Here is a 27,121-nt window from a genome sequence, read left to right on the forward strand (position 1 = left end):
GAGAGCCTTTAGTCGTTCGATTCATGAGAGGCTTGCTTTTGTCAAAGCCCCCTATCAAGCCTCCTACAGTGTCATGGGATCTCAACGTCGTCCTCACCCAGCTGATGAAACCTCCTTTTGAGCCACTGAATACCTGCCATCTGAAGTACTTGACCTGGAAGGTCATTTTCTTGGTGGCAGTTACTTCAGCTCGTAGGGTCAGTGAGCTTCAAGCCCTGGTAGCTCATGCTCCTTATACAAAATTTCATCACAACAGAGTAGTGCTCTGCACCCACCCAAAGTTCCTGCCGAAGGTGGTGTCGGAGTTCCATCTTAACCAGTCAATTGTCTTGCCAACATTATTTCCCAGGCCGCATACCCGCCCTGCTGAACGTCAGTTGCACACATTGGACTGCAAGAGAGCATTGGCCTTCTACTTGGAGCGGACACAGCCCCACAGACAGTCCGCCCAATTGTTTGTTTCTTTCGACCCTAACAGGCTAGGGGTCGCTGTCGGGAAACGCACCATCTCCAATTGGCTAGCAGATTGCATTTCCTTCACTTACGCCCAGGCTGGGTTGACTCTTGAGGGTCATGTCACGGCTCATAGTGTTAGAGCCATGGCAGCGTCAGTGGCCCACCTGAAGTCAGCCACTATTGAAGAGATTTGCAAGGCTGTGACGTGGTCATCTGTCCACACATTCACATCACATTACTGCCTCCAGCAGGATACCCGACGCGACAGTCGGTTCGGGCAGTCGGTGCTGCAGAATCTGTTTGGGGTGTAAATCCAACTCCACCCTCCAGGACCCGAATTTATTCTGGTCAGGCTGCACTCTCAGTTAGTTGTTCTTCGTAGGTCAATTTCTGTTATACCCTCGCCGTTGCGAGGTTCAATTGACCTGGGTTCTTGTTTTGAGTGAGCCTGAGAGCTAGGGATACCCCAGTCGTGAGAACAAGCAGCCTGCTTGTCCTCGGAGAAAGTGAATGATACATACCTGTAGCAGGTGTTCTCCGAGGACAGCAGGCTGATTGTTCTCACCTACCCTCCCTCCTCCCCTTTGGAGTTGCGTTTTCATGTTGTTTCTTGCTTGTCATTCAACTGGCGGGAACGGTCACGCACGAGCGGGAAGACGGCCGCGCATGCGTGGTGGGCGTGCCCCGCGTGCGGACCACCCGCGAAGCTTCTTCCGGTTGGTGGGGGCTGCCGCGGACGTCACCCAGTCGTGAGAACAATCAGCCTGCTGTCCTCGGAGAACACCTGCTACAGGTATGTATCATTCACTGTATGTATTTTTAACTTGTTTATGATGGCTGTTAACATTTTGTTTGATGTCTTTAATTCAAGAAATGAAACATAAAGAACAGGTATAGGTATATGTATATAGATATATTTTTATTTATATAGAAATAGAACACACAGGAGTAGATAAGTATTTAATATGTTTAATATAATTTGTAATAAGTTCTCATTTGAACGCATTTTGATAGACAACATTTTTTGTTTTTCGATTTGGATCATATATGTATAAAGACTTATTTGAGCCAGCTTGTGAACAGGCGACATATAATTGGGCATGTGAAAAACATGGGTTTTGTAAGTTGACACCTTGACCTTGAGCCTTATTTATCGACATTGCAAAGGTTAGTTGATCTGGAAACTAATAGCGTTTTCCATTGCAGTTTCAACCACCCTGAATAGAAAACAAACTATTTAGTATCTGGATCCACAACTGGCCCCAAAACTATGGTCTGCTTTAAATATATTCTACTTTAAGTGAGCCTTAAACATTGACAGTGCTGAGGGGTATGTGAAAATTGCTGAGTGGGGGTGTATTGCTGAGAGTGAGTGTGAATGGGTATGTTAGAATGGGTGAGTGTGAGTGAGAGTGTGCTACTGAGGAGTTGTACTGTTTAGGGGAGGTGTGAGAATGGGTGAGTGTGAATGGGGGGTGTGGTACTGAGGGGGTTAAAATGTGTGAGAGTGGGGTGTACTACTGAGGGGGGTGAGACTGACTGTCAATGTGGGTGTGCTACTAAGGGGATGTGAGAATGGGTGAGTGGGAGTGTACTGCTGAGGGATGAGTGTGAATGGGGGTGTACTGATGAAGAGGGTTTGATTGTGGGTTTCTGATGAGAGGAGAGGTGTGTGAGATTGGGTGAGTGTAAGTGTTTTGCTGAGGGGTGTGTGAGAATGGGTGAGCGTGAGTGGTACTGTGCTATTCTGTGGTGTGTCAGTGGGGGTGTTTTGCTGAGGGGTGTGAGAGAACGAGTGAGTGGGGTGTTTTGCTGAGTGCTGTATTAGAATAGGTGAGTATGAGTGGGTGTGTGTGAGAGTGGCTGAGTGTGATGGGGGTATGTGAGAAAGGATGACATTGAGTTTAATACTCTCTTAAATCAGAAAATGTAGAGATTGGATCCCTACCTAGCACTAACTTTTCTTTTCCGATCAATTTTTTTAGGTTGATTTTCTTGATTAGTTGTTTCTTTCAATCTAGCAAGTGCCTGCTGTTTGGCTTTCACCATTTTCCTGTCAAAGCCCAGCCTTCTTTTCAAGGGCATATTGAAATTCAGTTTCCCGCCCTTTTCGAGGAGCGTTCATTCCCCTGGCAGGGTAGTGAATTCATGCACACACAATTCCCAGTCTGACCCCAATACTTTCTCCCTACTCTTTTACAAATTTAACAAAATTTAAGTGGAGTACAAATTTAGTAAACCGCTTTAAAACTTCACTTTATTAAGCGGTATATTAAGTAACTATATCAAATCAGTTATAGGGGGCTAGCACTGCCTTTGCTCTTCAGTGTACCTGTGTCAAGAAATGAGAACTAAGAATTCTTTAAAAACCCATTGAAGACAATAAAAATTTGTTTTTTTCTTTGTTTGAACTTCCAAACATCATTACATTCTGAAAGATATAATTATGTATTGAATAAACAATGTAGTTGGAAGGCAATAATGATAGCATGTGATAATTTGTACAGTGCTATTGATTTCCATTTATTTCCATTTAAAGAACTCACCACAGTTTAAACTGAACCACGCAGAGCTGGTGTTGGGTAACCCCAGTCCAGTGCTCATCTATCAGATTTCTTCAGAGGACACTCGAGTACTCGTGGATGTCAGAGGTGAAATGCCAAGAAATATCAAAGAATACATGATAGAAAATATTTATCCACAATTACCTGGTAAGAATCGAAGAGTAACTTTTTGACATAAAAGGGGGGTTTATATGTTTCTCCTTGCTAATAGTCATGTAGGTGTGATCAGAATTGAAAGATTGGTTTTTAATATTTGCAGTTTGATCTCAAGACCCTACCGTAATAAACTATCACAAGTATGCTGATATGTCTTTTAGCTTAGCTAATCATTTTTAATGTAGCCCTAGTTATTATGCTGGTTTAGAATACATGTACATATGTATCACACAATATCAGGTATGAAAGAGGGGAAGAACTGAACTGTAAAAAAAAAAAAGAAAAGTATACAGTAAAAGGACCAGGTGAAATTCATTCAGTGGTCCTGTAGAACTTAAAGGAATAGATTTAACATATAACCATATTAATTCGTTCCTAATGTTTTGTTTATTTTTATTAGAAGATTTCCTAAAACTACTGTAGTTGCCCAGCAAATCACTGCAATGAGTAATTTTTATTTATTTCAAGTATTTATATACCACCTCGACCTAAGCAACCACATCCAAAGGGATTTATCTGGGGCAACGGAGAGTTAAGTGACTTTACCCAGAGTCACAAGGAGCTGCAGCGGGAATTGATCTCAGTTCCCCAGGACCAAAGTCCACTGCACTAACCACTAGGCTACTCCTTTTGTTTTTTTGCAGGTTTGTGGTAATGTCCCTAATGGGCTCACAATCTAGTATTATATTGTACCTGGGGCAATGGAAAGCTAAATGACTTGCCCAGGGTCACACGGAGCTGCAGAGAAAACTGAACCTGTTTCCCTAGGATCTCACATACATAGTAGCCATATAATAAAATGAAATGAAACACATTAAAAGCAGGACAGAGATTCACAACCACACTAACCAAGCCATTCACAACCTTAGAGGTCTGTTTACTAAGGTGCATTAGCGTTTTTAACGTGCCTGTAAATTTAAACGCTAATGGGCCTATACATTTCTTTGGGCACATTAGCGTTTAACGTGCGTATACCATTTACGCGCGTTAAAAACGCTAACGTGCTCATAGCGCCGCTTAGTAAACATAGCCATTAGAGTGAGAGTCTGCCTGTCAGCCACATCGGCCAGACTGTCAACTAAATTAGTTGAAAGCTGTTGCAAAAAGATGAGACTTCAACGCTTTCTTAAAATTAGTGAAAGATGTGTCTGATCTGAGTGCAAGCGGAAGATTATTCCATAAAAAAGGGGCTAGAAAATAAAAAAGTGCTCTTACACCCAGTGTACTTGATGCGGATTATGAAGGGTCAGTCTGTGATCATACAGTGAATAAGGCATGTGGATTGGGGAGTAGGGGATAGTAAATCTGGCTAGATATTCAGGAAGGCCGGTATGTAAGGCATTGTGGGTCAAAGACAGGATCTTAAACTGTATTCTTTGATGAATTGGAAACCAGTGAAGCTGTCTAAAAAGGGGGGGTTATGTGATCTCACCGCTTAGCCTTACACAGGACATGGACCGCTGTGTTTTGAAGTGTTTGGAGTCTCTTGAGCTCGCACTTGGATACACCTGCATAAATCACGTTGAAGTAGTTGAGATGAGAGCCAATACAAGCATGAAACAGGGTATGTAGGGAGGGAAAATCTAAGAAACTTTGAACAGCTCTAATCTTACGAAACCAGATCTCAACTGATGAGATTTGAGAAGAGAAACAGAATAAGGAGCAGGCACATTCAGAAAAGGGATCCAAATCAGAACCAGGATTCTGATTAGGCTTCTGTCCCTTCCTCCTTCTGCTTTTTAGGACGTTGGATATAGCCTAGGTCAGGAGCTCATGTTAGCATATTGGCACTATGCAATGAAAACTACAGAAGCTGCAAGCTGATACCATCAAGAGCCACCATGGCTCTTTGCGGTATCGATCTGCTTCCAGTGTGGTTTTCATTGCATAAGTGCAAAATTCTACTTTTCTCAATGGATCATATAATTATACTTTCTAATGGAGCAGGTGATGAGGTGCTGTGGCCCAGAACTACTGCAGCATTTTGCTGCTCCCAGGCCTTTTTTCTCCTGGAGTTTTTGCCAATCTAAGCACAGCCTTTGTAGTCAGATACAGAAGTTTAATCCTAGGGATGGCCTATAACTCAAATAGATTTCCTGTAGACACAAAGGACTTGGCGCCCAAAAAAATATACACTAATTTTATTCTACAAATGGCACTCAAAGTTAGCACCGGGATTCACACTCAATTTTGGGCGCAAGGATTTACACCAACTGAACCCTGGTGTAAATATATCTGCGCCTAAATTAGACACGGATCCCCCGAATTCTATAACACTTTTCCAGATCTGCACAGAAAAATTTACGCAACCTCTTTATAGAATAATGACTATAAAGATCTGTGTGTAAATTCCAATTAGCACCAGTAATTGATTGTTAATGCTCAATTATCAGCACTAATTGGCTCATTAAGCAATTAAATTGTGCATATTTATTTATTTGTTACATTTGTATCCCACATTTCCCACATATTTGCCAGCTCAATGTGGCTTACATAATACCGTAGAGGCAATCGCCATTTCCGGTAGTGAAACAAATACAGAGAGTTATAGAATAAGGTTCATGTGTTATAGGCACATTGGGGAATTGTAGAGGGGAAGAGTTGCATAGAGTCTATTACGAGCTTTGGTTTCGTTGTGTTGCGAGGTTTAGGCACTTAGGTTGGGTCGGATGGGTATGCCTTTTTGAACAGGTTGGTTTTTAGTGGATGGGCTGGAGTGCATATAATTTGGGCACACACAATTTTGAGCACTATATATAGAATTAGGGGGGTATATGGGGAAAATCCTTTAATACATCAGACCCACAGAAGGGAGAATAATAATCAGCACAAATTCAGAAGCAGGAGGTCCTGCCAGGTCAACCGTGTTTTTGAGACTGTTGTCAGAAAACATGCTATAATATTAGTTTAAAAGAAATCATAGTAGCTAACAGCAGAGGAGAACAAATAACTTTGCTCCATTGATGGTTTCACTGGAAAACATTGCCTTTACAAGGGGTAATGAGATATTATTCCTGCTCTTTGTAGCTGTGGCTACAACATTTAATAAATGCAAGCATTTTAGAGGGTAAAGAGTTTGGTGAGTATGTAGATTTAGCTACATGCTAGGGAAAAGTGTTGATCTGGGAACTTTAAATCTACTATTATATTTACAGTCGGGAAAAAAATCACTCTGGTTGCTTAGAATTAGCTATAGATATACAGTATTTTTAGACCATCAGGTAGTAACACTGTTAAGCAATAAGAAAGAAGGCTGGACTGGCGAATGTCTAGTCTTTCTTCAACCTAATTAACCATGTAGCTATTAGCCCTGTGAGCTTTTTTTTTTTTTTGGCTGTGAGTGAGCTGAATTGAGGAAATACCTTGGTGGTTGTAACTAAAAGGATCTGTTTGTTGCAGAGCACACTAAAGAGCCATTCCTTCTGGCAGTACAGAATGACCGTTTGAGGACCATGCCAGCGAGCTTCCTGCCTCCCTCATCAGTGAACAAACAAGGTACAGAAAGCAAGTCTCTCAGGAGAGCCAAGATACCTATGCTACCTATTACATTAAGCACAGAAAGCTCTAGGGATGCTTAAGACTTAGTTCATGGATTCAAGGCCCAATAGTTACGAATAATTGGATTCAGGCATAAATGATGTAAGTTCAAACACACTGTAGTCATGGAACAGCTTTTTACTTGACCATTCCATCACTGTGTTTCTAATCTAGTTATAGCTCCAGTTGTTTCTCTACTGAAAAAAATAGTAGAATTCGGAAACTAATACTTAGAGATACTTCAGTTTAGGTCCAGTCCTTGGACAGAAAATCAGCATTTATATTCTGAACTGGTAACAACTACATTTGTATGGCATTTTTCTGCCTATAAGAGTGGATGGTGCTAGGAATATTTCTTTTTTGAGTGAAGCTGAGGTAAATTAGAGTTTACATAAATATGGTTTTAGCCTGGAACACAGGTAGATTAATTTTTTTGTCTGGGTTGTCTTAAATTTAGGTGTGCTGCTCTTGGGAGATGCATACAATATGAGGCACCCTCTTACAGGAGGAGGAATGAGTGTTGTGTTGAATGACATTAAAATATGGAGAAGCTTATTACAGGAAATCCCTGACCTCTATGAGGATTCAGCTGTACTCCAGGTGAGACATCAAGACCATTGCTGGAATCACACTCGTGTTGAGCTGTTCCTTGAAAAAAAGCCAATGATATGTGGATGTTCAAGATGCCTTCTTTACTGTTATGCTTTTAGACAATTCATAAGTTATGCTGCCGTTTTATTTTTCTATTTCTTTTTGTTTCAACCATCTTTATTCAGACATGTTATAACCATATACATTTTGTATATCACCAACATGTATACATCATGTTCATGATAACAACACAACAATTTTGCTTCTTGTCTTAAAATGGGATTTTCAAAACTTTTTCTAGGGGGCAGAGAGGACAGCAGAAGCAGGATCCATGAGGGGAGGAAGGTTATAATTGTATAATTTGAACACTGCTTAGAAGCAGCTTACTCCAACTAGATTGCTTTCCTCTTTTTCTCTACAGACAAGCAGGGGAGATGCAGGTAGACGGTATGGTGATATGTGATCAATCCTGTGATCCAGAGCTCTCCTTTTGCTGAAGAAAAGCTTTTCTTGGATTGGATTTATTGATTTTATGTTTCACATTTATACCTTGGTGTCAAAGCAGTTTACAGATAACAATTATTAATGCAAAAATACAGTGAACATACAGTTCCATAGGAAAAAAAAATAAAAAACACACTACTTAAAACATTGTTGGAATAGCCAAGTTGTTAACAGTTTCCAAAAACTAAGGTATGAAGAAGCATTATGAAGTTCTTCAGGCAAAGAGTTCCAAAGTGAAGGTCCAGCATATGGAAATACTCTGAAGAAGACTTTTTTGTGATGAACATACTTCCCGCCAAAATATGTGCTGTGCTAGCTTGTTAGAAAGATACACTGGAAGCCTCACATGAATGATCTGTATGCTAAACACAACATCTTAATGGTAATGCGAGCAGCCACAGGCAATCAATGCAGTTTGTTCAACACTGGTGTAATATCTCTTAGACCCCGTTGTTGTTTGAACTGCTAGTGACTAGAACGTGCACCATTTTTTATCAGTGCAGGTTTCAAGTGTTGTACCATCCAGAGATGAAGAAAGCAAGCTTTTACAATCTTACCAGTTTGAAGATTATATTTCAGTGCATTCTCACATCAAATAGTGGAAAAGAGTGTCTGAACACCTCAGGTAGAACACGTAAAACATGGTGTTTACGTGATAACCACATTGCTGATGATTTGTCAGCATTTAAAATTAGGGCATGCTTACACATCCAGTCTGTCAAAATTTGAAGTTTCGTGTTAAAGCCAGAGATGACATATTCTTGATCATTTTTGATGAAAATGACAAGCTGAATGCCATCTGCAAAAAAAGTGGAAATAATTTCTCAGCTATCCAGTAATTTTGCTAAAGGTGCCAAATAGAGATTAAAAAGGATAGGTGAGAGACACGATCCTTGAGAGGTCCTCGCTCCAAAACCTTCTTGCACGTGTGTGTCTGTTTCCACGCTCAGGTGGCCCCCCCCCTTCACTTTTTTCATCTTCCATTCCTGTTCAGCCACAGCTCACAGTTCTCCTTGACTCACCTGAAAGTTTTTTAAAAATTGGCAAACTACAACAGATTAGCACTGGCAATTAGAGAGGGAAGTAGAACCTTGCCAAGAGGGGAGTACAGCTGACAACACTCAGAAATGTTGCTCCACCCTGATGCCACCAATTCTCAAAGTAGACCCTGCAATTTCAGAGTTGCTGTGCTCACCTCATCACGTAACATAGTAGGTGACGGCAGAAAAAGACCTGCACGGTCCATCCAGTCTGCCCAACAAGATAACTCATATTAGCTGCTTTTTGTGTATACCCTACTTTGATTTGTACCTGTGCTTGTCAGGGCACAGACCGTATAAGTCTGCCCAGCACTATCCCCTCCTCCCAACCACCAGCCCCTCCTCCCAACCACCGGCTCTGGCTCAGACTGTATAAGTCTGCCCAGCACTATCCTCACCTCCCAACCACCGGCTCTGGCACAGACCGTACAAGTCTGTCCAGCACTATCCCTGCCTCCCAACCACCAGTCCCGCCTCCCAACCACCGGCTCTGGCACAGACCGTATAAGTCTGCCCAGCACTATCCCCACCTCCCAACCACCAGCCCCGCCTCCCGATCTTGACTAAGCTCCTGAGGATCCATTCCTTCGGCACAGGATGTATTAATATGACAGTAGACAATTTTGTAAAAAATCTCAGTTAGCTAATCACATATAAATGTAGTTAAGACAGTGTAGCACCGTTTATTAATTAACAAAACAATAATGGTGGTGACACACCAATGAAAGGACACCAAGTGGACTGGGCAGTTGAATGACCCGATTATGCACTTAAATGGAGCGCCAGTCAAGTGTGTGCATCTAAGCCAGGGTAGTCCAACCTTGGTTCTCGAGAGCCACGATCCAGTCGTGCTGTCAGGATTTCCCCAATGAATATGGATGAGATCTATTTCCATGCACTGCCTCCATTATATGCAACAGACCTCATGCATATTCACTGGGGAAATCCTGAAAACAAGGTTGGACACCCCCATCTAAGTGGAGCATGCTCTTACAGTTAGTGTGCTTAACCAAAAGTGGTTGAACATTAGAATCAAATCAATGGTAAAAAAAAACAGGACTGGCATTCTGTAGTGCAAATAAGCAGCCTATGCACTTATCTGATGTGCATGTAAGTGGAATGCGCTATAGTATATTGGCGTACAGATTTTTGGGGCCTTTTAGAGACCTTATGGAGAACTTGTTACAACTCTGCCAATTTTCCTACAGCCCCTGCAGAAAATCCAAACAGATCAAAGTTCTGAACTCAAGTTGTTTTCCAATAAGATGTGAAACCTGTGGCCTGTAATGAACACCATCTGTGTTTTACAATCCATTTGGAGAGCTCCAGGCCTCCTTGCCTATGGTTTTACAAACTATAGCACCCAAAGCAAAGTAAACAAGCAATATATTTGCTTTGGGTTAAGCTTCCTCCAATATAAATACAGAACAGAAGCAGAGACTGGAGCTATTTTCTCTGCACTGTAATTGATACCTCAGCTTTCTTGGGCTTTCTCTGAAAGTGCTGTAACAAAAAGTAGCAGTACAGCACTCCACCCCAAGGCTGCATTTGGCAGATCATGGAGCTCGACATGCTGATCACAAAAGAGGTAAAGAAGCTAGAATGTTTAAGGTCAAGATCCACAAAATTCATACAGAGCCTTCCCAAAATTGAAGGATATGTGTATGCCATTGTGGTAATTATATTGCAGGATACTTTTATGGCTGTTGAGATGTTGACCAGACAGAAGTCTACTATAATGGCAAAGTTTACGTTATGGGATAATGCAACTATATTTTAAAATGTCATTGTTTCCATGAGTGTGTATGGGGTTTATGTTGATGCAGGACTGACTGTTTACTTCAAAAACCATCATCAAGTGCACTCTAAGGCATTGTTTAGGAGTATATCAAGAATTACATCTATATGCCTAGTGTCCCCCCATGCTAACTCTGGGCCCCCCCCCCCCCCCCCAAAAAATGTCAGGTCTGGCTACGCCACCGACCAGAACCCACAGAGCTATGCCTATGGGCAATTGGATCCAAAATGAAAGGGATTAGTGAGACAAACTGGGCTTTTCAGGTGAGCTACAATATAGTCACTGGGTCAAAAAAATAAGGGTAATTTGTATATTTTGGTTACCCTAAAAATCAGAACTGCTGGGGTCTACTATGCCAAAGAAGGCATGTACACAATGCTTATTCGTCATCATCAATACCAGATCAGTCTAGACCAATGGGTTATGTCCATACACCAGCGGAAGGAGACAGAGAAAATAGTTCCAAGTAGTTAGGCTCTTAAGGGTATTGTGTAGCCTGGAATGCTCAGTATTTCCTCTGTCTCCTAGTGGTGGGCTAGCTATCTCCTGTCCCAGCTTGGTTGGAGACGGATGAGCAAGGGATGTGCTGGTAACCCGGATTTGGGTTCTGTTAAGATAACACTCAGTGTTGCTGGGTCCCTCATCTGCCAGCTTGGGGATACTTAGTGTTACTGGGCATAGGAGCCAACTTTTCAAAATTATTGGGGGTGCTAAGCCCAATGGAAATAACCCCTCCCTGGACACATACAAGGAATTTTCTCAATATTGGGGGTGCTCAAGCACCCACAGCACCCACAGAGTCGGCTCCAATGTTACTGGGTCCCTTCTCTCCCCTCTCTCACCTGAGGCCTTTGAGGCTCAGTGGACTTGGATGTGGCAAGGTGCAGGGTGATATTTTCTTCTTCTGGGCAAGCATGTATGCTTCTTTCAGCTTCCAATGTGAACTGTGACATGCTGTTTGGCTTTCTGCTCATATGAGGTAAGCTGTTCTTTTCTTCTTTCTTCCAAAAAAAAAAAAAAAGGAGAGTTTCTGTGGCTCTTCTCAATGATGTGGGTTTTTCCTAGTGGATTGCTGAATTCTGAGGGTTCTTCGGTCATGATGGCACACTTTTTGTTTTGTTTTTTTCATTTTGGTGGGCCTACTCTTCACGGTCTGCTGGTTCGCTATGCTCCCTGTATGGTGGTGCCATTTTGGGCAGTATATTGTTTTGGTTAGTGACGCACCTCGGTCTGCCATGACCTTTGTTTCCCATGTCCTCCCGGGGCAGCCTGCAGAGTCCGTGTCTTTTCTGCCATGTTTTGTTCTCCCTGGGAAAGCTGTTGTGCAAGCATATATGGTTCTGGGTTCTGGAGTTGCGCTAATATTAGCAGCAGTTGAATGCGGACAGCCCTCTCTGTTTGCAGCCTGACTTGTCTCCTCAAGACAGGTAGGATTACCTTTGGCACCTTGGGGTCCTTTTCTTCCCTTATTGTGCCTTCACTTCAGTCGAGTTTTGGGGCCAATACAACTTACTTTCAGTCGAGTTCCAACTATTTGCACTGTGAAAAACAAGCAAACCCAAAACAAAGATCAAAGTGACCCTCCTTGCAGGGCAATTTCCAGAACCTGCCTTCAGTTTCTTTCTGGATATGTGTCACGTTTTACTGCAGCAGTCTACAGATGCAGGTGTTGCATTACTCTCTTGCCTTCAGCATTGTGAGATAATGGGGAAGGCTGAGGCTCTTTAACCTAGTGTTTTTCCAAACTCTTTTTTTCTCTGGGGTGTTTTGCCTTCTAGCTTAATGTGAATTTATGGTTTTCTGCATTCTGCTTTGAATATTTTACAAGTTCTGCCCTGTGTCTGAGGGGGTTATTTGCTCCTAGTGCCTCAGGGAGGACATGCCTTCCTGGTCCCAGTTGAAAATTAAATTTTCCACGCTGGATGCATACAGAATTTCATTATGACCTTTGAATTTACCTCACAATGGCCAAATTACAGGCCATGCTGGTTACTGGCTTCCCCCAGCGCACATTCCACTGTAGCCTTTCTCAGTCTGGCTGCTTTGTGTGCCTTTTCTGCAGGTTCCTTCATTTGGTTATTCCTTTCCGGTATGGGTGACTTCCCTGTGCTAGATTGCCTTGTCAATCTCCAGAGCATGACGATTCTTTTCTTTGAAACCTTCTTGCGATGTTTTCCATTACAGAATTGTTTCTGGCTATCCTGCAAGCTGAATTTCTTTTGCTCTGCTTCATTCTGAGTGTTCTGCAGTACTAGCAGTCTGCCTTTCAGTGTTCTCCTTTGCCTTTCTTTTGAGGACAGATCTTGTGGAATTCAGCTCCCTTTTTGTTTCTTTCCAGGGACTGCTGTCTTTTTCTTTCTAATTGGAATTGGAAGGACATAAGTGTAGGCACTTTGTTTGATTCCAGAACTAGTGTCTGCTCTCTTTGCATTTCAGTTTCTTTCTTTCTATGGATAGCATTCTGACTCTTAAGGGAGTGGCGTTTGGTCTCTTCTCAGGTCAGGTATGTCTCCTTTAAGGGCTGGAAGTCTGTCATGTCAGGTTTGCCATCCTGGCTTCTTTCAGGATGTACTGCCATCCCATCTCTGGGCTGGCATCCTATTTTCTTGCAGACTGGACAACCTATCTTTTGGCTGAACTGTCATCCGGTCTCTCATAGGGCGGCCATTATGTCTCTTTCAAGGATTGTCAGGTTGCCTCATACATTGCTCATATAACGTTTCTTCCAGGACTGCAATTCTGTTTCCTTTTCGTGATTGTCATTTTCTGGCTCCATCCCTGTCTGTCAAGGCTTGTGATGTTGAGCTTTACTCCGCCTTTTGGATATTGAGCCTTCCTCCATCTCCATCTTGGCATGTCTAGCCTGGCTGCATCTCTAGTTTTCCTGCTGTGTTCTGTCATGGGCGGTTAAGACATAGTAACATAGTAACATAGTAGATGACGGCAGAAAAAGACCTACACGGTCCATCCAGTCTGCCCAACAAGATAACTCATATGTGCTACTTTTTGTGTATACCCTACTTTGATTTGTACCTGTGCTCTTCAGGGCACAGACCGTATAAGTCTGCCCAGCACTATCCCCGCCTCCCAACCACCAGCCCCGCCTCCCAACCACTGGCTGTAGCACAGACCTTATAAGTCTGCCCAGCTCTATCCTCGCCTCCCAACCACCAGCCCCGCCTCCCAACCACCGTGATCCTTCTCTGGAGGTCTAGCCTTGCTCCATCTCTGAATGGCAAGCCTTGCTTCATCTCTGGATGGTGATACTTGCCCCATCTCTGGATGGCGAGCCTTGATTCGTCTCTGGATGTTGGACCTTGCTCTCCTTGCTCCCGTTTCTGGATGTTGAGCCTTGCTCCATCGCTGGAGGTCGAGCCTTGCTCCATTTTTGGTTACTGATCCTTACTCCATCTCCGGGTGTTGAGTCTGGCTCCAGCTTAAGATGTCGAGCCTTGATCCGTTTCTCGCCACTGGGTCTTGCTCTGTCTCTGGAGGCTGGGCCTTGCTCCTTGTCTCTACATCGAGTTTTGTTGCTTCTCTGCTGGTCGAACTGAGCGCTTTATCAGGCCGGTTGTTACAGGGCATGCTTCGCTTTCTATGGTGGTTAAGAATAGTACCGTATCTGGTGTTGAGCCTGGTGCTATTCCGGAAATTGAGTCTAGCCACCTCTCTCATCTGCCGGGCCCCTTCCCTGCGAGCCATCCATGGTTCTCTCATGGTGAGTTGTCTGGGTCTTGTTTTTTGTTTTGTTTTTGTTACATTTGTACCCCGCGCTTTCCCACTCATGGCAGGCTCAATGCGGCTTACATGGGGCTTGCTCATGTCCTCCTCTGAGAGCCCTAATGGGACTTCATTCCTGGACGCATGGCATTCCTTTCTTTTTGTTCTCCTTGGGGAAAGTTTTTCTTGGTTTTCTCCTCTGGAGGTGGTGTATCTTCATTTCTGGATGTGGAGGGGTTGCTCCCATTCTCTTTGGTCAGGAAGAGTGGTTCTGCATGTCTTTTGATCGTAATGCCATCTCAGGCTGTGGGGCCAGTTCTGGCTATTGGCCAGACGGCAGGACTTGTGCTCTGGCTCTCGAATGTAGTTCTATTCCTGTTCCTTTTTGTTTGAGGAGGGGTTTGCCTCTGTGTTCTCCTGAGAGTTTGGAGTGTGTATGCCACAGGGTTGCAGTCTGGTTTCCTTTCCTATGTCTTTGTTGATGGGACGTAGTTCTCTTGGTCCTTTGTTCAGTTGTTGTGGTTCCACTTCTGCCTTTAGAACTCTTTAGGCTACTTCCTCAAGCTCTTCTTGGTCTCTAGGCACTGGCTTCCTTCCAGGTGCTTCTACCTCTCTCTTATTTTGAGGACTCTGTTTTCTCCCCATGGTTTGGGGGCCTCTGGGTGTGTCTACGCCTGAGACGGGTCCTCTTAGGATACTGCTTGATGTCTTTGTAGATATTTCCATTGTCCTTTTTGAGGCATTGTTGTTCTTCTGGTGTTAATGTTCCTTTCCTGCCCTAATGCTATGACTGCTTTGCTACATCCCATTGGTCTGGAATGGTCTCGTATTGATGACAAGGAAGGAAAAATTATGTAATTACCTGATAATTTTCTTTCCTTTAATTATACTAGACCAGTTCAGACACCCACCTTGTCTGTTTTTTTGGTTTGCTTCCTTGTTAAGAACATAAGAGTAGCCATACTGGGTCAGACCAATGGTCCATCTAGTCCAGTGTCCAGTTACCACATCCTCCGACATAGAGTTCCAAAGCTTAACTATTCGTTGAGTGAAAAAATATTTCCTCCTATTTCTTTTAAAAGTATTTCCATTTAACTTCCTCGAGTGTTCCATAGTCTTTGTACTTTTGGAACGAGTAAAAAATCAATTTACTTCTACTCATTCTACACCACTCAGGATTTTGTAGACCTCAGTCCTATCTCCCCTCATCCATCTCTTTTCCAAACTGAAGAGCCCTAACCGCTTTAGCCTTTCTTCATATGACAGGAGTACCATCCCCTTTATCATTTTGGTTGCTCTTCTTCTTTGTTGCTTCTTCTAGGGCTTGACTCACCCATGTCAGTGATTGGATCCATTTTCGAGTTCTGGAATTGGAGGCCATTTCAGGAGGACAGAATTCACTCTTACTGTCCATTCCACTCTGCAAAGCCAGCTCTAGATGGCTCTTGATTATCCTTCAGTGATGAGCCTCTTCTACTGCTACAAAAGTGCGTCTGCATGACAGACAGAAAGACTTAGTGGTGACCCTCCTTCCTTTTTGATGGGTGGTTTAACTGCCCTCGGTTGAGCAGGAGCCCAGAAGGTCTCCCACCTGGGCGTTATTGGAGTTCTGGTAAACTCTGTTTTCCTGTTTTCTTGTTTGTAGCAGGCGAGAGCTATTCGAAATACTGAGTATTCCAGGCTGCACGATACCCTTAAAAGGCAAAGTACTTGGAACTATTTTCTCTGTCTCCTTCCATTGGTGAATGGACATAACCCATTGGTCTGGACTGGTCTGGTATGATGAAAATACAGAAAAAGATCAGGTAATTACAAAGTTTTCCATACAGCTGTGTTCTATTGAGAGCACTTTGTAGCGATTTGGCAGGATAAATGCAAATGAATAAATAGGCACCAAGTGAAAAACAGAATGGTGGACATTTTTATCAAGGACTTAACCTTTTATCATGTAAATAATCCCTGGACCCACTTTTATAATACTGCCACCAGCAAAATGCCCTCTCTCACAGAATGAAGTATTTATTCTTTCTTTTGCAGGCTAAAAAGTCTTTTTACTGGTCAAGAAAGAAGTCCCATTCCTTTGTGGTGAATGTGCTAGCACAAGCTCTTTATGAACTCTTTGCTGCTACAGATGGTGAGTATAATGTCTGAGGAGCACTTTACAGGATACAGAGGAAGTTACTAGGACTAAGGGGCATGCGATGAAGCTACAAAGTAATAAATTTAATATGAAAAAGAGAAAATTTTTCTTCACTCAACGTGTAACTAAACTCTGTAATTTGTTGCCAGGGAATGTGGCAAAGGCGGGTAGCTTTAGCGGGTTTTAAAAAAGGTCTGGCTGGCTTCCTAAAAGAAAAGAAAAGTCTATAGACCATTATTAAATTGACTTGTGGAAAATCCACTGCTTATTTCTGGGATAAGCAACATAAAATGTATTGAACTTTTTCGGAATTTTGCCAGGTATTTGTGACCTGGATTGGCCACTGTTGGAAACAGGATGCTGGGCTTGATGGACCTTTGATCTGTCTCAGTGTGGCAATACTTATGTACCTAACTTTGGGGCTGATGCAGTAAGCTTACATTACAGCTGTTTGCTGACACTTAGCGCACAGCTGCCAACAGAAGGCAAATGCAAATTTTTAGCTCCCCAGTGTAATAAGCCATGAAGATTATCACGGTATTAAAAAGCATGTGCTGTCAGAAAAAAAAACGGAATACACCACTGCACTAATATGCAGTCATTTGCTGCAAAATGGCTCATGCTGTGACAGGAAAAGAAAAACATTAGGAAAACAACTCCCACTTTTTTCTGGGTCCCCTTCACCCCCCCAGCACCTCCCCAAAACAATCCCTGGTAGTCTAGTGAATACACTCTCCCATATACCCCCAACACCCCAAAAGATCCCTGTGTCCTCCTGGACCTTCCCCCACCCATGCACCTTGAATTGGGAGCAATGCTCAGTTTCGCTTGCCACTGTGCTGCCATCCTGCAAAATGACAGTGCCTGACCCCACATGGTGAATCCCAGGATGCACCACGAGGGGGTCAGGCAGCACTATTTTGTAAGATGGTGGTGAAGAGGCAGGCACAAGTGGGCATCATTCCTGCCTCACGACTTCTGAGTGTATGGGGGGGGGGGGGGCAGGGTCTGTTCAGCCACTAGGGATTTTTTTTTTGGGGGGGGGAGGGATGTCAGGTGATAGGAGAGCAAGGGGGAAGGTCATTTTTTGGGCCAGAGGACATGTCCACTACTGTATACCTGTTATGACTTGTGAAAGTTTCAGTGTTGCACTCAGCCTTTCAGTCTTCAGGGCACTTCTCTGCATCTGTGCTCAAAAGCGAAGTAGCCTTATTACCTTATGCTGTGCACTCCAAGGCTTTGCACAGGGTTAAGCTTGTGTGCAAAACCCCTTTTTGCATTCTTTGCCTACAGAATTGTATATTAAAGCCATACTAACCCTGCACAAAGCCTGAGTGCACTTTATTGCATTGGCCCCTTTGTTAGTTGAGCTGGCTTCTCTGCACTAGATTAGCATATGGATAATACATGTGTTTGGGAAACCCAAGCTCAATAAATATTTTATTTGCTATTAGTTGAATTTGTATACTGCAAAGTCATGTATACCATATTCAAATCACAATAAATACAGTATAATGAAATAGAAAAGCCCCTTTATTAGTCAGAAAGGGGAAAAGGAAAGGGGATGGGATTTGCTATACTGCCTTTCTGTGGTTACAATCAAAGCGGTTTACATATTATATACAGGTACTTATTCTGTCCCAAGTGAGCTCACAATCTTTTTTTTTTTTTGGTACCTGGGGCAATGAAGGGTTAAGTGAGTTGCCCAGGGTCACAAGAAGCTGCACTGGGAATTGAAGCAGGTTCCCCTGGCTGTCAGGCCACTGCACTAACCCTTAGGCTACTCCTCCACTCCATTCCTAAAACTAAACTGTATTCTTCTAAAACATATATTTTATTTATTTGGATTTTGCTCACACCTTTTTCAGTAGTAGCTCAAGGTGAGTTACATTCAGGTACTCTGGATATTTCTCTGTCCCAGGAGGGCTCACAATCTAAGTTTGTACCTGAGGCAATGGAGGGTTAAGTGACTTGCCCAAGATCACAAGGAGCAGCAATGGGATTTGAACTGGCCACCTCTAGATTGCAAGACCAGTGCTCTAACCACTAGGCCGCTCCTCTACTCAAATAAATCAATGTAAAACCAGCCAACTTCTAAAATGTACAATTTATAAACATACTCTCCTGCTTCCCACCTCACAGACATAAAATATAAACCTGTGGGCTAGTGACAATAAACAAAATACTAAAAGCTGGTCTGCTGCTATAAGGGGTGCTACAGACATAATACTTATTGCTCTTAGAAGGGAATCTCACTGTTTGTTAAAGGGCTCTTACTAGCTGGTCCTGGCACCTTGTACAGAAAGTGAGATGTTGTGGACTGAACATGAGGTATCTGCTTAACTAAGAACAAAGTTCCATCTGCTAACTTCCTCTGATCAATCTTAACCTGTCTGCAGAGATAGTCCAAGCCATGGGAGCTCTTTTAGAGCAGATGTGGCTGCAAGAAATGCCGTTGTCTTTCCTGACAAGTGGGTATCTGCCCCCCTACCAGCAGATGAGGAGACTGAGAACTATTAAGTTTATGTTTATTCCACACTTGATATACCACCTTTCTGTCCCTAATGGGCTCACAATCTAGGGTTATTTGTACCTGGGGCAATGGAGGGTTAAGTGACTTGCCCAAGATCACAAGGAGCTGCAGTGGGAATCAAACCCAGCTCTCCAGAATCTCAGCCCACTGCCCCAACCATTAGGCAGCAGTGGGAATCAAACTCAGTTCCCCAGGTCTGAAACCTACTGCACCAACCATTAGGCCACTCTTCCACTTATTAAATGGTGTGCAGCCCTGAGTCAGCCAGTTTTTCTCAGTTTCCTTAGCAGATGGAAGTTGAGTAGTGCAGCCCTGCTCTTAAAAAAAAAAGTTTCGTGCACCCTTGTGGCCCAATTGACAAAAAAAACAAAGAGAGAAAGTGCAGGAGAGAGTTTGCTCTGACAACAGGCGAAACAAAAAAAGGAAAAGAGATCATTTCTAAAGCACAGGCAAGGGGTTTTCCAGCTTACGATCTTAGCCTTGGGGGTGCCACTCTGGGCTCTGCTTCGTCCCACTCTCCATACCTTAGAGAGGTTTCTCGAGTGTCCCTTTAGGTGGAATGGGACAGCTGATTTCTTCTTCTAAAAACAAAATAAGACAACAAATACTTTGTTCCTCAAGCCTTTTTTAGTCGGGCGCTTTGCTGCTCTGGAGTACAGGGGGTTGGTGGGCTCTGGTGGTGGAGGGAGGCCTTTGCTGGGCTCTGCAATTTGCCTGTGGTGGTAATTGTAGTTCTTGCTAAGAACGCAGGCCACTGCAGCTCCTGTGTTGCGTGGCACCTGGTTTCCCTAGTTTCCGGTCTTTGCCATGCTGAAGCTGCGTCTGGGCACACTGTGGTGTCAGGCCCAGCTGGTGGTTTGTTGCAGCAGGCATGTTTGAGGATCCTTCTGATGCTTATCATTTTTGTAGCTATAACTTTGGCAGAGCACATTTTGGAGTTGCAGACACTGCCCTGTTGGAAGCCATTTCTTCTCTTGGGAGAAGGTGGTTTTGCATCCATTTCTGTCCTTTATGCCTCAGGTGCCTTCTCCGTTTCATGTCAGTGAATCCATCTCCTTGCCTGTGTTTCCTTGGGAGGAAGGCCTTAGATTCTCTGTGTCGCTTGGACATCCAGTGGGTTCTCCATTGTTATTTAAAGAAGACAGAGGAATTTCATAACACAGATTGCCATTTTGTGTTGTTTGGAGGTCGGAAAAGAGGTGAAGCAGCTTCCAAGGCATGTAGGAAAGAGGAACCCAAGCTATAGATCCATAATGCAAGGTTCTACATTAGGAAAAGGATCTAGGTGTCATCATTGATGATATGTTGACACCCTCTGCTCAGTGTGCAGTGGCAGTTAAGAAAGCAAATAGAATGTTAGGAATTATTAGGAAAGGAATGGAGAACAAAAATGAGAATGTCATAATGCCTTTGTGTCGCTCCATGATGCAACCGCATCTCGAATATTGTGTGCAGATTTGGTCACTGCATCTCAAAAAAGGTATAGCAGAATTAGAAAAGGTACAGAGAAGGGCAACGAAAATGATAAAGGGGATGGGATGACTTCCCTGTAAAGAAAGGTTAGAGGCTAAGGCTCTTCTACTCGGAGAAGAGACAACTGCAGAAAGATATGATAGAAGTCTATAAAATACTGAGTGGAGTTGAAATGGTAGACGTGAATTGTTTGTTTATTCTTTCCAAAAATACAAGGACTAGGGGACATGCAATGAAGATATGCAATAACCTTAGAACAAATCAGAGAAAATATTCCTTCTCTCACCATGCAATTAAACTCTGGAACTCTTTGCCAGAGAATGTGGTAAAAGCAGTTAGTTTAGCAGGGTTTAAAAAAGGTTTGGATAATTTCCTAAAAGAAAAATCAATAAGCTATTATTAAGATGGATGGGAAAATCCACAACTTTTTTTCTAGGATAAGCAGCATAACATGTTTTATTCTTTTGGTATATTGCCAGATACTTGTGACCTGGATTGGTCACTGTTGGAAACAGGATACTGGGCTTGATAGACCTTTAGTCTGTCCTAGTATGGTAAGGCTTATCACTAGATGGCTCAAGGAGAGGATGCTTTAGCTTACCTTCAGGCTATTAGGTGACTGTCTGCTGAACTGAAGGTGCAAGCCTTGTCCTGGGCAAAACATTCATTGATCTCTGCACAAAACATTTGCAGGGCGGCTACCTGGTCACCCCTTTGCTCCTTTGTGAAGCATTACCAGTTGGATATGCATTCATGACAGAAGGCAGCCTTTGGAGCCACAGTCCTGTTTCTCTGCATCCCGCCCTCAGTGAGTACTGCTTTTGTACATCTCACTCATCGGGAATGGTCTGGAGTGATGATAAGGAAAGAGAAATTAGATCTTTTCTGCTAATTGTTTTCCTTGAATCTCTCCAGACATTCCTAAACATGTCCCGAGGATGTCTAATTTTTCTAAACTCTGGAGTTCCATTTCAGAACACAGAGGTTGTATGGATTCAAAAAGGCTCCACCTCTTTTGTTGCTTGGTTAAAAAGCAAACAAACAAAACAGAAACAAAAGAAGGAAACAGCAATGATGAGTTGAATTCAGTTAAAGTTCTGGTTCTTTCCTTCCCCTTTTGCGTTTTCAAAGGGGTGCCTGTTCTCTCCTAATAAGATAAAGTTATCTACATGCAGATGATCAAAAGCCCCACGCTGTTCCAAACAGCGCTCTAAAAATAGCACAGGAACAGCGCGGGGCTATACTGCCTCTATAATCATAGATAATGGCATACAAATTTGAAGCATGCTATCCTCCCATATTTGTTTGACAGGTCTAGGATGTCAAAAGCCCACAGGGCTGGAGGTCTGTGGGACCTTTGGATCCCTCTCCTAAAGAGGCCCTGGTGGCCTAGTGCCCTTCCAAGCCCCCCCACAACCTCCCCCCCGACATGAGGGCACAGGGTAGGTGGAGGTCCAGTAGATCTCCAGCCCCCCCTAACCCCTCAAACACAAAAGAAATTCCTGGAGGCCCAAATGGGCACCCCACCTTTACACCTCATTGCCCTGGTGGTGTAGTGGACCCCTCCTCGCCGTACCTCCTTGTTCAAAGAGGGAGAATTACACTCTCTCCAGCGCCACCTTCAAAATGGCAGCGCCCAGGCCTGCCCAATAAATCCTGGGATGCATTGGGTGGGGCTTCCTGACCATACAAGTTTCTCCTTTATATGTTCCCCTTATATGGACCCCCAGGACACAGTGGCAGCCCGGGCTACCTGACTGACAGGTGTGGGGGTGGGAACAGAGCCTTTGCCCTAATGCCAGTTCTGAGCTGGCATAGGGTTAAGGCTCTATTCTGCCCCTGGAGTGAAGGAGTAGCCTAGTGGATAGTCAGTGGACTTTGATCCTTGTGACTCTGAGAAAGTCATTTAACCCTCCATTGCCCCAGGTACAGATAAGTGCCTGTATATACTATGTACAGCAAACTGCTTTGAATGTAGTTGCAAAAACCACAGAAATTATATCAAGTCCCATTCCCTACAATCAGAGTGCTGTGCTTTGATCATAAGGGCGGAATACTACAGGGCTCATTTAAATATAATATAATTTAAATGAGCTCTGTGGTGCTCTTGTGCTCTTGCGCTGGACAGCGTTTGATCATGGGTACCGGGTAAATGTGTGCACTAGTCCAGCGCTAGTGGCCTTTAGCACCCGCATTTACTTTTGATCATCTGAGCACTAGTTCTGAGTCTCCCCAACTGCTGGTAGGAGGGCATATACCCACTCATTGGGAATGGTTTGGAGAGACTCAAGGAAAGAAAATTAGTGGGTAAAATATAATTTCTCCTTTACTCTTTTTAAAATACTTAAATATATTTAAAAACCAGGGAAAAGGGTAAAGGGACATAGATTTGATTTACTGCCTTTCAGTGGGTACAACCAAAGTGGTTTACAGACAGAGAAAAACATTATTGGAGAGATAAAGTGCAAGTTCTGTTACAGTCTACTCCGTAGTGGAAAACAATTATATTTTCCAAGTATAGCAGATAGAATTCAAGCTTTGTTAATCATTTTCAATCAATTTGCAGATTCTCTATACCAGCTAAGGAAGGCGTGCTTCCACTACTTCAAACTGGGCGGACAGTGTGTTTCGGGTCCTGTTGGATTGCTTTCTGTGTAAGACGTCTTGTAATATACATGTCTAAATACCAAGTGATGCACGTCTAAAATGTGCATAAGATTTCTAAAATAAGCATCTTAATGTTTTATTTCTTCTTATTGCCTGCAGGTTGTCTCCAAAACCGTTAGTGCTGATTGGTCATTTCTTTGCTGTTTCATTATACGCAGTTTATTTCTGCTTCAAGTCAGAACCCTGGTACGCCAAACCAAGAGCCCTGGTTCAGAGTGGTGCTATCATTTACCGAGCTTGCTCTATAATATTTCCTCTCATTTACTCTGAGTTAAAGTACCTGGTTTATTAGTCTTTCAGAGGAAGAAATGTAGCAGGAGAAAAAGCGTCAGAAGGCTTTTTTTTATCATCATTGCAATACTTCATTCTGCGTTTGTTTTCAAATGTAAAAAAAAATTGTTTCTGGCAGTTTAGCTATGTTTGCATTTGTATATACGGTATGTACATATGTATTTACAATTAAAATGTGTGAGTGGAGGAGTGGCCTAGTGGTTAGGGTGGTGGACTTTGGTCCTGGGGAACTGCAGAACTTGAGTTCAATTCCCACTTCAGGCACAGGCAGTTCCTTGTGACTCTGGGCAAGTCACTTAACCCTCCATTGCCCCATGTAAGCCATTGAGCCTGCCATGAGTGGGGAAAGTGCGGGGTACAAATGTAACACACAAAAAAAAAAGTTACAGGAGTCAGCTCTTCAGATGAAGCACTATTTAGAGTGAAGAATTAAGTGCTGAACCCCTGGCAAGGTGTGAGCCACAGATTTTCAGGTCTTTCCTTGGCAGAAGAGGCACTCTTTTGTATGTGTAAATAAGACAGTGATTTCAGATACTCAAACCACTTTGCTGCTATTATGCTTTGTGCTTTCTCTCTTCAGTGTTACTTATGTTTTCTGACCCACTGTAACAAGTTCTGCTGTTTGAAAATTGCAAAGTCTTTGATTATGGTGATGTTATTCCTTTAAAGCTTCATGCCCAGTTTGTCTCCTAGCACTCAAGCTGATCTCTCCCACAGCAGAGGAGATTGCCTATTGGGCTAATTTTCAAAAGAGAAGGACGCCCATCTTTCGACACAATCGGCGTCCTTCTCACAGGGTTGTCCAAATCGGTATAATCGAAAGCCAATTTTGGACGTCCCCAACTGCTTTCCGTCGCAGGGACGGCCAAACTTCACGGGGGGCATGTCAGAGGCGTAGCGAAGGCGAGACTTGGGCATGCCTAACACTTGGATGTCCTCGACCCATAATGGAAAAAACAAGGACGTCCCTGACAAACACTTGAACGACTTTACCTGGTCTTGTTTTTCTTACGACCAAGGCACAAAAAGGTGCCCGAACAGACCAGATGCCCACTGGAGAGAATCGGGGATCACCTCCCTTTACTCCCCCAGTAGTCACTAACCCCCTCCCATCCTAAAAAAACATCTTTCAAAATATTGATTGCCAGCCTCAGATGTCATACTCAGGTCCATCACAGCAGTATGCAGGTCTCTGGAGCAGTTTTAGTGGGTGCAGTGCACTTCAGGCAGGCGGACCCAGCACCACCCCCCCCCCCCCACTCTGTTACATTTGTGGAGGAAACAGTGAGCCTCCAAAACCAACTGTACCCACATCTAGGTGCCCACCACTAGTGTATAGTTGGGAGTAGTGGGTTTTTTTTTTTGGGGGGGGGGAGCTCAGCACACACGGTAAGGGAGCTATGTACCTGGGAGCAATTTATGAAGTCCACTGCAGTGCCCCCTAGGGTGCCCGGTTGGTGTCCTGGCATGTCAGGGGGGACCAGTGCACTATGAATGCTGGTTCCTCCCACAACCAGATGGCTTGAATTTGGTCATTTCTGAGATCGACGTCCTTGGTTTCCATTATCGCCGAAAATCAGAAATGACCAAGTCTAGGGATGACCAAATTTCAGGATTTGGACGTCCCTGACCATATTATCGAAACAAAAGATGGATGTCCATCTTGTTTTGAAAATACACGTTTCCCTGCCACTGGTTGGGGACGTTCTGCGAGGATGTCCTCATGAAAACTTGGATGTCCCTTTCGATTATGCCCCTCTTTGTGTCATTCCATGCAAACCATTTGTTAACTAGAAATCAACGTGGAGGAATCCCATTGATCATCTTTGTAGAAATATTACTTTCTCTTACTTCTAATGCAGAAAATGTGTATCTATATATAAACACAATCCAAACTTTTTTTTGTGGAAAAAAATACAGATTGTGTAGCACTGCCTTAGGTATATGGGTATGGGTCATGCATTTGATATATACTTTAAATGACTTGTTTTACCAATTAAAATGGTGATTTTTAGAAATCTTTTTCTCACTTTATTCTTGAATACCTTGGTTCATAAAGCATAAGGAAACTTTTTGATTCAAGCAAAGGCAAATATGCTTGATCTTCAGATAATGCAACTTAACTATAACAGCCAATAAACCATATGGCCCAATATTCAGTCTGCTTGGCCAGTAGATATTTTTAAAGGCTAATCACAGCATTTAGGGCCCCTTTTACAAAACGGCAGTACACGTACCTGCTGCTTTGCCGTGCGCTAATCTGGCACTACCACCAGGCTACTGCAGGAGCCCGGCAGTAGTGTCTGCCCCCAAGCACAATGGCACTGAAAAAATAGTTTTATTTATTTTTTTTAGCACTGAGGGCTTACCCAATGGTAATTGGGCAGCTCCGCGCATGGCCCGGTTACCAACAGGTTAGCGTGGGAGCCCTTACCGCCTGTAAGGGCTCCCCCTGAAATGGCTGCATGGCAAGGGTTACACTTACTGCACTGCCATTTTTATTTTTTAAGTCCTTTTACCCGCTGTGGTAAAAGGGGGCCTCGGCACTTGACAAATCCACATGCCAACACTACCGCAGGGCCCCTTTTACCGCAGCTTTGTAAAGGACCCTTAAACAGCAAGTACATTCAGTGGCACCAAATAAAGGTATATACAGCTAACGGCTGACAAATATATGGATGGCAGCAATATTCAGCCCTTGCAGATCAGTTAAGCAGTTTAATTTAGGGCAGCCTTTTGGATGGCTTAAATTTAAACCACATTCTATACAGATAGTGACTGCATATCACTACTATCCGTATAGTTAGGTTAAATGCTGTCCATCAGGCCCAATTCCACCCTAGCACTTGACAGATAATGATGGGGTGTTTACAGATGGTACCACCAAAAATTGCTTTACAGTGCCACCAAAAGATCTGCTGAAAATCCATGGATAAAGGACTAAGGGCTCCTTTTACAAAGCCATGCTAGCAATTCTAGTGCGGCAAATGTGACGAAGCCCATTCAGTTCCTATGGTCTTTGTTGCATTTGCTGTGCCGGAATCACTAGCACGGCTTTGTAAAAGGAGCCTTAATATTTTTAGTAGCTGCTATAAAACACATATATTATTTCTAATAAACACCTGGGCTATTTTTTAGAAACTGGGTTTTCTGGAGTCTAAGGTAGGCTATTAATGGAGGCACTTCAATTTTTAGGAAGCCAGAAAGTGGCAACACAAGACAAAGACTGCCAACAGACTGATGAAGTGTTCCACAATTTTTAATTATTGAAATAAATGAGTGAAACGATATCTTGCTATTATTACATTCTAACCAGGCTTTTTTATTATTTAATCTAAATTACCACAGATTTCTTGAACTACAATAAATTTACTATAACTACATGAACAAACCAACAAATAAATGTATTTACTGGTACTCCTGGATAGAATTACCAGTTTTTCTGGTATATAGGAAAGAAGATACCGGTAATTAAAGATAAAAGCAACATTTATACAGCACAATTATAATCCTTTTTTTGTTTGGCAATTATAATCACAAGTTTCTTAACACATTTTTGTTTGGCAGTTTGGTACATGCCTATCAGTGTTTGAGGCATTGTAATTATCATCAAAGTCATAAGAATCATCCATGTTTTCTGCAACTCCTGTT

The 27,121-nt window shown here is 43.1% G+C and overlaps 1 protein-coding gene across 1 annotated transcript in view; it reads left to right on the forward strand.

Annotated features, from left to right (window-relative positions):
- The window catches only part of SQLE (squalene epoxidase), a 72,126-nt gene extending 48,436 nt beyond the window's left edge, over positions 1-23,690 (forward strand). Inside the window, exons 6-11 of the mRNA XM_030219042.1 lie at positions 2,996-3,167; positions 6,576-6,671; positions 7,171-7,313; positions 16,404-16,500; positions 23,079-23,166; positions 23,279-23,690. Coding sequence (XP_030074902.1) covers positions 2,996-3,167; positions 6,576-6,671; positions 7,171-7,313; positions 16,404-16,500; positions 23,079-23,166; positions 23,279-23,471 — 789 coding nt within the window. The 3' untranslated portion in view covers positions 23,472-23,690. The remainder of the gene's footprint in view (positions 1-2,995; positions 3,168-6,575; positions 6,672-7,170; positions 7,314-16,403; positions 16,501-23,078; positions 23,167-23,278) is intronic.
- Positions 23,691-27,121: the final 3,431 nt, after the last annotated feature.

This window comes from Microcaecilia unicolor, chromosome 1 (assembly GCF_901765095.1).
Source record: "Microcaecilia unicolor chromosome 1, aMicUni1.1, whole genome shotgun sequence".
Classification (NCBI taxonomy): Eukaryota; Metazoa; Chordata; class Amphibia; order Gymnophiona; family Siphonopidae; genus Microcaecilia; species Microcaecilia unicolor.